Raw genomic sequence first — 13,713 nt, 5'->3', positions numbered from 1 at the left:
GCTTTCCTGAAGTCAAGGACTTCCGTGTTGCTGACTGACTTGTCTGCTTTTCGGCGGATGGTGAAGGTGATCAGCTTATGGTCGCTGTCACCCAGCTTCCCATCGATCACTAGGTCACCGACTAGGTCATCCCCAGTAGCCAGTACCAGGTCGAGCAGCGCTTTGCCTCTCGTTGGCCCATAGGCTTCTTGAGTTAGGTAGAGGTCATCCACGCACGAGAGGAAGCTTTGCGACCGCTCAGATTTTGCTGAGCGATCCTCCCACAAGATGTCCGGGTAATTGAAGTCACCCATGACAACCATGGTCCTTTGATTGTGTTGAAAGGAGCTAAGGACTGAGAGCACATAAAACACCAGCAGACTGTCTGTATGGCTGAAGAAGTGTGTTTGTGCCCCAAAACTTGCAAAGAACAATTTTTCCATTTATTTAGTTGGTCTAATAAAAGATGTCACATTTACCCAAAGAACCTTGTCTGCCTCTTGACAGTGTCCTAGCATTCACATAGCAAATTTTTAAAATATCAACTGTACTTTTATGGCATTACTTAACAGTGTATTTTTAAGTTTTCAGCAAGTCCAACTGCTTGTTTAGCAGAATCTGGAAGAGCGAGCTAATGTAACTGAAAATGTTGAAATGAAAATTCCTTTATTTAACACCAAGTACAGTGTTCAAATGCTGCTAGAAACACTCCATAAATCACTATGTAATTTAAACAATTGAGTAGCATCCTGGTAAGGCCTTTTCTGTAATTCTATAATTTCACAGTTTTTGTGGTGAATAATCCTCAGAATACCTTGCAATCCCAATGAGGGCTCTGAAAAGTGAAATTGATATTGTCTTCCTGTTCAGATTTGGTGTGTTCTCGGTGCAGTATGCTTAATCTAATAATCCTAAATGCAACACAAATGTGAAACTATGAAATAGAAGTATTTGGGCTATAGGAATTAGTTAAGTCTATCTCACCAGAATATTTTCAGTGTCTTTAATAGTTGTATGGAAAATGACTCCTCCCCATGTTTCATTTAATGCAGAAAATATCTTTTTCCAGACACTAGCAGTGACAAAAGCTGACATAAAAGTAACTTGTGAGATTTAATGATGTTGTTATGGTTTTATGTAGATATAGTTGGAGTCTTGTACATGTTGTGTTGAACCAAAGTATTGGGATGATTTTCCTAATTTCTCTGACATAGGGAATTTTCTGCAGTTGCATAAAATACAATGGAGAGGGGAGGAACTCCCACCTACTGAGTAAGGCTACCTTTAGGGGATATTTGTATGCATGAGGATTATGTATGGAATAAAGTGGGAGCTGATAAAGAACATTATACTTCATAGTACTTTTAATGAATGTATTGTAAAACTTCTGGTGGTGCTGTGCATTGGCATGTGGGAAAAGTACAGCAGCTGGTGAAAAGTTTTTGTTTGTTTGTTTGTTTTTTGGTTTATTTTTCTACATGCAAGTAATTTTTCTGTTGTATACAATTATCTATACCTTCTGAAATCTGATCCCTTCCGCCTCCCTCAGGTATCCCTTTGGCTGGAGCCAAACTTTGTCTGAGGAAGTGTGCTTTGTGTGAGATGCTGCTTTTCTTCATGATTTTTAGCTACATGTTCTCAGAGCTCTCAAGATCATATGTCAAGCTGCCTTTTTAGGCATTGAGAACAGTGGGGAAGGAAACTATTTTACTAATAGGTAAAACTCTCTCCTCCTGGTGTGTGTGTAGTGAGTGAGGTAGAGGACTACAGGAAAAAGTGCAAGTCTTATACTTTTTTTCTGATTTAAGCAACAGACATTGCAGTTCTCATGAGCTAGGGACAGACATTACACATAAACCGGTTTAAGTGATCATAAACTGGTTTGAACCTGTAACAGACCAGATTTGCAATGCACACAAACCAGTTTCAAAATGGGTGAAACTGGTTTGAGATAAACCTGGTTGAATGTAGTATCAGACTTAACTGATTTGGGTCAAACCAGTTTATGCAATGTCTGTCTCAGACCCCCTGCTGGTTTAAATTAAATCAGACTACCCCCAGCATCCTGGCATGCTCTCTGGGTTGTGCAGAGCTGGCCCCTCCCCTTTTCTCCCTGGATGGTGCTCCGACAGAGACTGTAGGCATCTGCCTGGCTTCTGCTTTCTCTCACCCCATCCCCGCCCAAGCAGGCATTCCGCTGTCCCCTCTGCCTTACCGACACACAACATTAGCTAGTAGACCACATGCTGGCTACGGTCCGCAGACTGGACAAAGGCAGAATCAATAGGTAGCTGCTAATGTCCCTCCGTTGTTTTTTTTAATGTGGTGATAAACACCGAGTTAGGGGTGATAAACACTGTGTTATCAATTCCCTGCTGGGCTGGTCAGGAGCGGGGGAACTCCTCTCTAATCAGGGCATCCTGCTGGGGCCTGGCCATGCCCCGCTGAGCTCAGCACTATGGAGGAAAGGGAGGGCTGCTCTAGTGCCCCCACTGGCTTCTAGCCTGAGCCACTGCAGGCATGTATCTACATGTCTGGGATGTCTGTACAGTTACAAACTGGTTTAGCCTAGCCAGGTTAAACTAACCTACAGAGATTGAATGAATTTGGGCTCAGGCTTTTTGAATGCCTATCCCTAGCTTTGCAGACCAGTTACTTCGCTACGCAGTTCTGATGCATCCTCAGAGCAGCACATGTGATAGCTTTAGCATTTTTAGTTAGTTTATATAAGACAAATGTTCCAAGAAACTACAAAAAAACCCTGCTGCATTATCTATTCATATGGAAAAGATGGGTACAGTAAAATTTTGTGGTAACTAACTTCCATAAAAGAGGGGTGGTTTTATTATATGGATTGCATCACACTAAGGCATTAAATACTTGCATTTCTGTAGCATGGTTGGATAAAGTGTAAAGGCATATCTTGAAGGGTATTTTTTTTTCATTAGGCTCTTCGAGTATACTGGTTTTTAATTTAAATAAGTATGCCAACAGCTGGCCCTGTGGCTTGGCTGCCTCACAGTAGGAATGACTTTCTAGACATGCAGAGCTGTCGGAGGTAACATGTTATGGCTGGTGTGGGAAAGGAATTCCTGGGAGGAAGACTTTTAGCACTATATGAAAAATCCTGACCATCAGTAAGTGCCAGTTTAAGGGGAAGTCCTGTGCCTATTTCACACCAGTAGCAAAGTGCTACAGGATATGGTCCAAATTATTTGTAAGTTTAAGATTACAAAAAAAATGTTTTTAATAATGTTCATTATTTTAATAATATTCATGAGACAAAAAACTGAATGAAGTGCTTGTTTAAAACAGCACTTAACTTAGATTAAAAACAGTCCTTGGGTTTATTCTGCCTCTGACTGTCCAGGGTTTGACAGGTGCAGGAAGAGTCATTTACAGGTGCGTCTTGAATTGCAACTTTGTGCCAGGCTAAAGTGTTATCTTGGTACTTCATAGGTACTTGAAATCGGACAGTGGGTTTGTACTTCTGTAATATCCCAGAATAAATGCCTGTGTCCTTGGAGAAATAAATCCATGTCTGTTTTTAGTCTTACACTTGTTTCTCTCCCCCCCCCCCCCCCCCCCCCCGGTGTGGATACATAAGGTACTTATATCGACACAGCTATTCCTCCACATTTATGATTTGTCACTTATAACTTATACATTTTGATGCATTAAGCCTACCCGAGTAACATGCCTCTGAGTTTTCCACTGTCTGCTCTGTTAAATCCCACTGTTTTCCTCAGAGACTGCAAGCAGCAGCATTGTACATACACATTTGGATGGCTACACTGCAACAGAGAGGAATTGCCTCCCTTTCTTCACCTTTCCTGTCACAATATTCTTGTAGATTTAACTTGTATTTGTGCATTTGATTGTCTCTAAGATAAGATCCAATTTCCCGTAGAAAAATTATTGCTGTTTCAAACTGCCCTTTATGCCCTTGACATTCAACCCATTCTACTACTTCTGTACATCTCCAAACTAATGTAAATAGACACATTTAATAATGAAACTAAATAGAATCAATCTGCTCAGTACTTGAATAGAAGGCTCCTGGGGAAATCATTTAATTGATAATATTAATTCTAACAGTGAGATTGACAGTTAAAAAAAAGCAATATTTTTAATTCCCCAAAGCCCACTAGTACATTTTGACGTATAAAGTAAACACTTTATTATTCCAGCTTCTGCTTTCTCATATATACTCCCAATTCACATGGAAGTCAGAATGTATCTATGTAAGGGTAGAATTTGGCATCTTCTTTGAATAAGCAGCTTTTTATTTACCCAACTCCTTTTTATGGTTTTATATGTCAATATTTACAGTATCCACAAATCTTTATGGCTGTTTTTCAGGTTTATTTTGTGTAGTGAGTAAGCTTGAGCAATGGAGTTGACATTTTACTGCTGATATTCCTCTTTATTGTATTCACTGATGTGTGCTGAAGACCAAGCAAGAATAAATTAGGATTTTTCTGGATTATGTCATTGACTGCAAATTGTAACAGGTTTGGGAGACAGCCTACTTTATTTTTTTCAGTAAATATAGAAAATTGCAGATGACTGGCAGCACAACAGGGAACACTTGTGTGGTAGGAAGTGATATTTGGTCATCCTTGACAAGGCATGCACACTTCCAAGTGAGATGCCAGTGCTGTTCCCAAAGCAAGAACTTGAGAATTAAGTAAAGCTAATCATTGTTTTGGCTGTTCTGCATTACAAAAGCTTTCCTGTGTTCATACATGAGCTGAAGAACGACATACTTAGAACAGACCCACTCAGCCTCTTGGCTTCACAGGCTAAGCAAGTGGCGTCAAGCTAGTTCACAGAATGAATTGGGGCCTCTGCCCACCCCCACATACTGAAATCAGAGCTCCACACCACCCTGCATGGACCCATCTAGTGCACAGGCCCATGACTGACAGGGCTCTGAATGGACCCATGGCTTTGGAAGACATCTGCTGCTTTTTCATAAAAATAACTATTTAATTGTGTGCATCTATGGAGACACTTTAATTTTGGTCAAAAACATGTAACAGTTTCAGCTAGTGATAGAGTGCACTTCTTTAAGACAGTGCTGTTTTAAGACCAGTAGTTGGAGGTTGCATCCTAATAGCAACTGCTCTTCAGTATTTGTTCTGTATGACCCCTGGCACACATTACACTTAAGACATGATTAACCAGTTAATCATGTCTCAAATTTGATACCTGGCCACACATTCAATCAGTTAATGGTGTGATAGAACAAGGAACAAACCACAGTTATTACACAAACTGTTTAATAACTTTGTGGCTGATTCCTATTGCATCTTTAATTGAATGTGTGGTCAGGCCAGGGCTCCTAGCTACAGGAGCTTGCTACTTGCTCATACAGGAGAAGCCTGGGCTCTGCCTGCACCCGCAATTAGGTGTGATGGGATCTGATGCTTGATGCCACGATCTCATGTCCTGCCATGCATGTGTGGCATGGTGGGAAGCACAGTTGTGGGGATCATGCATCAGATCCTATGTCTCCTTTACTTGCACATTGGCCAGGGGCCCTCTGTGCAGTTTGACAATCATGGCTATAACATCATTCTTTCAATACTGTAGTCTGAAAAGCACTTAAACTCCTTGGTGTGAAGGGCACTATGCATAGGCAAAAACATTAGTCGGGAATTTTAATTTCTAAGTTAGTCAGTCATGGTTTGTCTGAACCTAGAAAGCCTATCAAGCTATCATGGTTGGTTTCCCTAGCTAATTTTTGTCTCTGGAGTAGCATCATTCTGTCACCACATACTTGCTGTCTGCATACCCTGTCTTAAATTTGAAACTATCAGCAACATCTTGATATGCTTCATTATCACCACTCTTATTTTTCTTAGTCTTATACAATAATGTTATTTCATATATCCTTATGTGAAAGGCTATACATATTGAGTACATATACATATTGAGTACATATTTTTAAATTTCTGTTACATCATCTTGTGATATGCTGATAAATGAAACTGTAAAACTTTGGCACTATTGTCAAAAATAGACTACTGGACACCCTTGGAATTCCCATATCTAACTTACCGCTTGTGAATTGCAATTATTCTAGGTGTGTGGGTTGTGGGGGGTGGGAGAACAGAATTGGTTCAACCATTGCTAGTTAAATGATTCTTGAATAATTGAGTTCTTGGTACTTTGTCTTTCTACGTAATCCATATGCTGTGTTTTGTATGTAATAGGAAAGGTAGTGCTACCATAATGGGCTAGGTCTTTATCTCCAGCTGTTAGGCACTGAGGTAATGCACTATACAATAGGGCTGTGTGAAATTTCGGCAGCCGTTTCTGAGTGAATTGAAGGCGAAGTGAACCGAATCCGAAATGAAACGGAAGGCACCGATACAAAACCAAACCATCCAAAACGTTTTGGAAATGTTTCAGATGTTTCAGAGGCGTCCCCTGGGAATAGTCCAGCACAGCCCCACAGCCCTCCTTTTAAAGTGCTGGAAGTCTCGGGCTGGGCAGGGGAGGGGGCCGGGCAGGCATCTATGGGGGCTTCTCTGATGGCTCCTCCCAACTGGGGCAGAGGCAGGCACAGCCAGAGTAACCGCGGGAGAACCTGCAGCCTCTTGACTGTGCCTGCCTCCTCCTGGCTGATCCGAATCTCCAAAACAGCGTTGAAACTCCAAAACTGATTTGGCTGAATCAAAATAGAACAGTGATCTGAAACACTGAAATGAATCACTGTCCTCTGAAATGGCCGAATTTAAAACCAAAACGAAACATGGCTGTTTCGCACAGCCCTATACAACTTTCTCCAGCACCTCAGCTTCATGCTGCTGAGGCATAGTGCAGAGCTTTGTCTTTTCAGAAAGCTTTTCAGAGTTAGACTGCAGGAGTATTGAATGTGGAAACCCTGGTAAATAAGTGTTAATAGTACCTAGGCAGTTTTAGGAATACATGGTTTCAGTTGTTTGGAAAGCAAATGTTTAGTACAGACAAACTGTTATAATGGTGTAAAAAGTGTCTATACAGAATACTATGAACAACTTCTCAACAAACTGTTAGACTAACTCTGTGGGTACTCATTAAGCAAACTTTTCAGCTCTGCTGTTACCTATTTATAAAACTAAGATTCCAACATAACCTTTATGGGCTCATGTGAGCACAGGCATGTACATGGATGCATTCCCCTCTGATGCTTTTCAAAGATGACTTTTCAGGCTTTATAAAATGACTATACTGTATAGTGTCACCTGCACTCTTCAGAGCTTGAGAAAACTGGCAGCATATCAGTTCTTTTTCCCTAAACATTTGGAAACATTTGTCACCAAACAAACAGTCTGGAGTCTCCCCAGCTAGCAGCATTCCTACTCTTAGGTTAGTAGCTGACTTGGCTCTTCTGCTGTGGGTGAAACAGAAATCTGAAGCTTTGATCCAGGAAGTTGCTGGGAGCCAGCACTTGCAACAGACCCATTGCTTGATCCCACATCAGTCATCCCCTAAGTCCATGGGGACTAACACTTGTATCTTGCTTTGCACTCTAAGTGCTCTCAAGATGAATGTTTGTGATTTGTCAGGCATCTTGTTCAGAATGAATGCTTCCTATAGGCCTTTGGAAAGGGCCACTAAATACAAGTCATAACCGGTCCTGGAGGTTTTCAGGCTCTTTTAGTTTGAGATGCTCTGTATGTGTATAGAGACAGTATTCTCCAAACTGAAATCTAGGCATGCGTCCCTTTTAGTGCTTATCTTTCTTTTGTTTGGATTTTAAAAATCTGCTGCAGCATTAGGTAGGATCTTGTGTTCTGAGCCAGGTATCCCCAGAAATGAGCTCTACTAAAGAACTGAAACCACAGTGCTTAAGTTCCAATAGATTGGAGAACACCGATCCTGCATCCATATGCTTCCATTCTTGTTCCATCATTGCTTCTCTCTGTCATTCCCCCTTCCCCCCCCCCAACAAACTCCTTAGTGAAAATAAAGTTTGTCAGTTTTCCAATAAATAAAGTGAACACAAGTGCCTTAAAGGTAAGCAATCAAATTTCAAAGCTGTTTGCTATCAGTGCCATTTGTTCTGGTTGCATTCCATCTGTTCCAAGACAAAGCCTTAAATTAAAAGAGCATATGCAGAGAGGAATGCATAGAGAAAGGGGCTCTGACAAAACATGAGAAAATGAAACCAAAAGATAAGTGGATATACTGTTGAATATGTAAAATGAATCTTTATTGCTGAGGAATATTGTGTGCCTCTTTCAAGACACTGTAGCCTGGCTAAACTAAATGGGTGGAAGGGCAGAAGGTGGAGGATTTCTGCATCCTATTATGAATTGGAGGAAATTACTGTCTGTACTCTGAATGTTGGTGGGCTCTGAATATCCTGCCAGCTGTCTGGATAGGACTCCTAGGACACGGAATAAAAAGCAGAGACTTGTCAGTGCTCAGTGTCTAAAATAACCTAGCAGGGATCAAACTTTGAGACAATTTGTGGGTTTCAACTGGCTTTCTTACTTTAACTGGAAATGCTTTGCTTTCTTTCAGGAGTGTGCGTCTCTTCTGAAAACACTGCTGCTCAAAAGCTGCAAACACGAGAAGTAAATCCCATCTGGTTGTCAAGTCATTGACTCAGTGTGAAAGTGCTTTCATGAGGTAACATTGGGCCAAAGTCACCTTTTCTTTCTCCTTTGTGAATCTGCAGCCAAGCAATGGGCCAGAAAATCTCAGGGAGCATAAAGTCTGTGGATGTGAGGGAGCCCCCTTACAGACCTGTTAAACGAGAGTTGAGGGGCCCTGACTTTTGCAAGCCTGCACGTCTGGACATGCTACTGGATATGCCCCCTGCCAAACTGGAGGTGCAGTATAAACATGCTTGGAATAATGAAGATCGCTCTTTAAATATATTTGTAAAGGAAGATGACAAACTCACTTTTCATAGACATCCAGTTGCCCAAAGCACAGATTGTATCCGGGGCAAAGTTGGCTACACCAGAGGTCTACATGTCTGGCAAATTCACTGGCCCACAAGGCAACGAGGAACACATGCTGTGGTGGGTGTGTCAACAGCAGAAGCTCCCTTGCATTCTGTAGGATACACATCGTTGGTTGGTAGCAATAGTGAATCCTGGGGCTGGGATCTGGGACGGAACAAACTTTATCACAATTGTAAAAACCAACCTGGGGTGACATATCCTGTCTTTTTGGAACCGGATGAGCCTTTTGTACTCCCAGACACCTTACTGGTGGTTTTGGATATGGATGAAGGGACGCTTAGCTTCATGGTAGATGGACAGTATCTTGGAGTGGCCTTCAGGGGACTGAAAGGGAAAAAAGTTTACCCTATAGTCAGTGCGGTTTGGGGGCACTGTGAAATTACCATGAGATACATCAATGGACTTGATCGTAAGTGTTACCCAATTTATGCATCGTAATATTTTGCAACTCGTTTCCCATATTGTTACCTTTCCTTTTTCTCTTTCTTCTTAACTTTTCCTCCATTGTGAGTGGGGTGCTGGAGGGTGTCTACCTGCTGACAGTAAATGCAATATGCATAACTCTTCCACCTGACAAAAAAACCAAAAAAAATACCAAAAAAAAATCTTTGCTGCCTCATGTTCCACATCAAAGTGGTGTGGCTTCTGTCAAGCTGTCTGGTCAAGTCCCAAAATAAATTTTGTATTCTGTAGTACAAACCATTGTGCTTCTACTTGTGCAGGGAATGGTATCTGGAAACTATTACAGTGTAAGAAAGCTGTTTCTTCCAAGAAAATTGGGCAAGTGGAATGTGGAAAACCTCCAGAAACCTCATGTTATAAAATTCTAGTTTACTTGAAGTTATACTCATTTAAATTCTTCTAAAGATATTGTTTTGAAAGTGACGCCATTTTTATCCCCTTATTTTCTGGATATTTTTATCAAAAAATGATTGGGCTTCCTGAAAATAAGGCTTAACTTGGTATCTTTTGGTTCTACTGACTTTTTTTTTTCCTTAGGACTTGATTTTTTGTGAGCATAAAGCATGGTCAATAAGGGGCATCTTGGTCTTATGCTGTCATAGGAGCAGCTGACTAGAGCGACTGACTGATTCTGAATCTCCCTATGGGTCTTGTTGCTGCTTTGGGAACAGTAAACATTGTTTCATCTGTATCTAGTGTAGTGTACATTTTTGGGCTGGCACAGTTATGCGAGGGCATATAAGGAAGTGTAGCTACTTTTCCTACCCACTCTGAAGTGTGATATAAGTAGGCTGCATGAGTAACCAGAAGCTTATTCTTTTTTGCTGTATAACATGCTGTAAAAGGTTGCCCACAATTTGAACCATGAGCATGAATCTACAGAGAATGGACAAAATAGATAGCTGACTAAAAGTTTCTTGACCCTGGAACTTTCTTTTATGAATTGAGCTATTAGTTATTTACTGTAAAGGAAAAGGAACTGTGGCTGTTTTTAAAGGAAGATAAAAAACTGCAATCTGTCTCCTAATTTGAAGGACATGCGTCAGATTGAATTTTGTTTTAGCTTCTAATGGAGGCAGTCTGCATTTTCTTCATCAATTTAATTCTCTGCTCATTAGTTTTGCATTTGTGCTAGTTTGTAAAATCCTAATTAAAGAACTTGCTCATGTTTTAAGGATTGCCTTTTTAAAAACAGAACGCTCCCTTTTGGGGGAGAAAATTTACCAACTGAACTTTTGCAGTTTACATTTTTTAATGAAATCTTCTAGTGCCGTTAAAAAGAAGAAAGTGAAAGGGTCAGGAGGTATCAAACCTTGAAAAGAGTTGGGTTTTTTGGACAAAGCGCCATAGCAGTTTGGCTTTCTTTTAGCTTTAGTTTTTTGAAAGCTCCAGTAAAATTGAGTAAAAATAAACAACAATCACTTCACATACTACAGTTATTCATGTAGCTTAGACAGTAGGCCAAGTTATTCATTACATTTGTTGGTTGTTTTATATTCATTTTTTCTCTTTGGGTTATTCAAGCTGGTATTTGAGATTTGATAGAAAGGCAGGATACACCCCCACGTCAGAAAGGAGGAGCAGGCAGAAATCATTTATCAAGAGGATAAAGGTATTTGCAAGGGGAGAGGTAATAATTATAACTCAGAATGATAGAAGGGGTGAAATCTTCCACCCTGTTCCTTAATCTATTGCTAGTTCACTTAAAGGGCAAGCTTAGTGGGGTCCCTCCAGTGGCATGAGAGAGGTGCCTTAGATCTTGAACATGACCTTCATGAAGTCAGTGCTTTCAGGTTGTGGCCTTTAATGTGATCACTTTGGTTTAACTGCAGTTTTCTGAAGCGTACTAGACTAGGAGTAGTATCATGTAGGCCCAGTAGTTACAGAACGTGGCTAGCTGATGACTAACCCAAGAGTTTTGATGCATAGTCTTATCACAGGTTCCCTTGATCCATTCCATTTTTCAAGCTGGATAATACGTGGGCTGCCTCTGTTTCTCTAGAGTAAACAAGTTGGGATATGATGACATGCATACTGTTCCCCAGTGGATGCACAAGTCAAAGTGATTTGAGCTAAATCTCCCTTAACTTGTTTTGAGGAAAGCAGGATGCTTCTGAAGATAAGTGTCTCCTTAATTGTGAGATATGGTAGATAAGTTGGTATTAATTTGATTGTTGATCAGTTCTCAAAATCATATTAGTTAATGATTTCCAGTGCTCAAAATGCATGTGTCAGCTTGTGATGACGTGTGTAGTTTTTTTGCTAGACACCTGGACTGTGTAGGGATTTCTAGTGCTCTGAAAACTTGTTATTGTGGGTGCGGGGTTTCAAAAGGAACTGTGGGTTTCATATTGTGTGTTTTGCTTTTAATGAAGAGTAATAGTGCTTGTAAAGCGAGGGAAAGGAAGAGCTAAAGGATCAAGTGTTAGGCTTAAGCAGTTGTGACTTAAACTTCTGTTCATTTTGGAGTGGCAAAAACTTGATGTGTACCTTGCGTATTATGCATCATTTTCCAGACAGCAAAATGTCAACTCTCTTCTATACACCTTTGTGACCTGAACATAAATGTTCTCCTGTGGTTGTGCTTTAATCTTTTTGTTATCTTGCATATGGCACACACTGCTGTAGATCTAAAGCAGGCTTATCACACATTTGACCTGCAAGCTCAATCTGGCCCATGGAATCCTGTCTGGCCTCTGGTACTACTTCTGGGTCTGAACTGATCCAGCCCAGCCCTGGCAGCAGAGTCTGTGTGATCTGCAGTACCTCTTCTGACTGCTCCAGGAATCACAGCACCCATGGCGCCCACCCGAGGCCCTCCCTCACCTCATATGGTGCCTACTTCAGCCAGTCCAGGACCTGTGGTACACGTGGCACTTACAGGCACGGATCCTGGAGCGGTTGGAGCAGGCACTGTGTGTGGTGCAGTCCTGGGCCAGCTGCTGGGGACATGTGTATGTTGCAGATCCCACAGTGGCTGAAACAGGCTGAGCATGTGGCGTAGTCTGGATGGCATCCACTCTAGCTGGTCTGGGATTTGCACGCATGTACCCACCTCAGCTGCTCCAGGATGCCTGCTACATGCAGCACAGATGCCAGAGCAAAGGCTGTGAGTGCTGGAACTGGGAGGAGGTGGGAGTCGCGAAGCCTATCGGCCCACCCTGGCTCGCCGATAAGTCCTGCATCATTTATCCAACCCTCAAGGCCAGATGAGTTCCTGGCTCCTGCTTGCACTAAACACCTATGACTTAGTGGGGCTAACGGAAACCTGGTGGGATTCATCCCATGACTGGGCAGTACATATTGAGGGCTATAGATTGTACAGAAAGGACAGGGTGGGGAAGAAAGGGGGAGGGGTTGCGCTCTATGTCAGTGAGCAATATACGTCAACCCTCAGCAAGACGGAATCCAAGGATGAGGAGGTAGAAGGATTGTGGGTTAGGCTACATGGGGGGCAAGGAGAAAGGGATTTGGTGGTAGGGTTCTGCTACAGACCCCCACATCAAGGGGAAGAAAGAGGTTCGGGGCTTCTGAGGCAACTCTCGGAGACCATAAAAGCTAAAGAGGCGGTAGTCACGGGGGACCTAAACTACCCGGACATCTGCTGGGAGTCACAGACAGCAAAGTCCCACTGCTCACGCATGTTTCTAACCTGTGTACAGGACCTCCACCTGACACAGGAGGTACACAGTCCCACTAGGGGGAATGCCATACTAGATCTGGTATTGGCAACGGGGGATGACATGGTTGGGGACCTCCAGATCGGTAACCATCTGGGGGACAGTGATCACCAAATAATAGAATTCATCATAAGACGGGGAGTGGGTAAGGTAACTAGTAGGGTGAAAGTGCTAGACTTTAGGAAAGCTGATTTCAATGAACTCAGGTGATTAGTCAAGGACACAATGCAGAGTAGGAGTTTTGAAGTGATGGGAGCCCAAAAAGGGTGGCTGTGCCTTAAGGAAATGATCCTTCGGGCACAAAGCAAGACAATCCCCGAGCGAGGCAAAATGGGGAAAGGGGCCAGGAGGCTTCCCTGGCTGACCAGAGAAATCCAGGGCAGCCTAAGGGACAAAAGGGGAGCACATAAAAAGTGGAAACAGGGAGAGATCACCAAAGATGAATATACCTCCTCTGCTCGTGCTTGTAGGGAGGCAGTTAGACGGGCCAAAGCTGCCATGGAGCTGAGGATGGCAACCCAAGTAAAAGACAACAAGAAATTGGTTTTTAGATATATTGGGAGTAAAAGGAAGGCCCAGGGAGGAATAGGACCCCTGCTAAATGGGCAGAAACAACTGGTGAC

General features: G+C 42.2%; 1 protein-coding gene across 2 annotated transcripts in view; it reads left to right on the top strand.

Annotated features, from left to right (window-relative positions):
- SPSB4 (splA/ryanodine receptor domain and SOCS box containing 4) overlaps positions 1-13,713 on the top strand; it is a 151,747-nt gene that overhangs the window by 18,585 nt on the left and 119,449 nt on the right. For both annotated transcript variants that reach the window (XM_025215785.1, XM_006016529.3), the window contains exon 2: positions 8,500-9,357. In XM_025215785.1, the coding sequence (XP_025071570.1) occupies positions 8,664-9,357 (694 nt within the window). In that variant the 5' untranslated portion in view covers positions 8,500-8,663. The remainder of the gene's footprint in view (positions 1-8,499; positions 9,358-13,713) is intronic.

This window comes from Alligator sinensis, unplaced genomic scaffold, assembly GCF_000455745.1.
Source record: "Alligator sinensis unplaced genomic scaffold, ASM45574v1 scaffold187_1, whole genome shotgun sequence".
NCBI lineage: Eukaryota > Metazoa > Chordata > Crocodylia > Alligatoridae > Alligator > Alligator sinensis.
The sequence above is the reverse complement of the archived record's forward strand: the minus strand, read 5'-3'. Positions and strand labels throughout refer to the sequence as shown.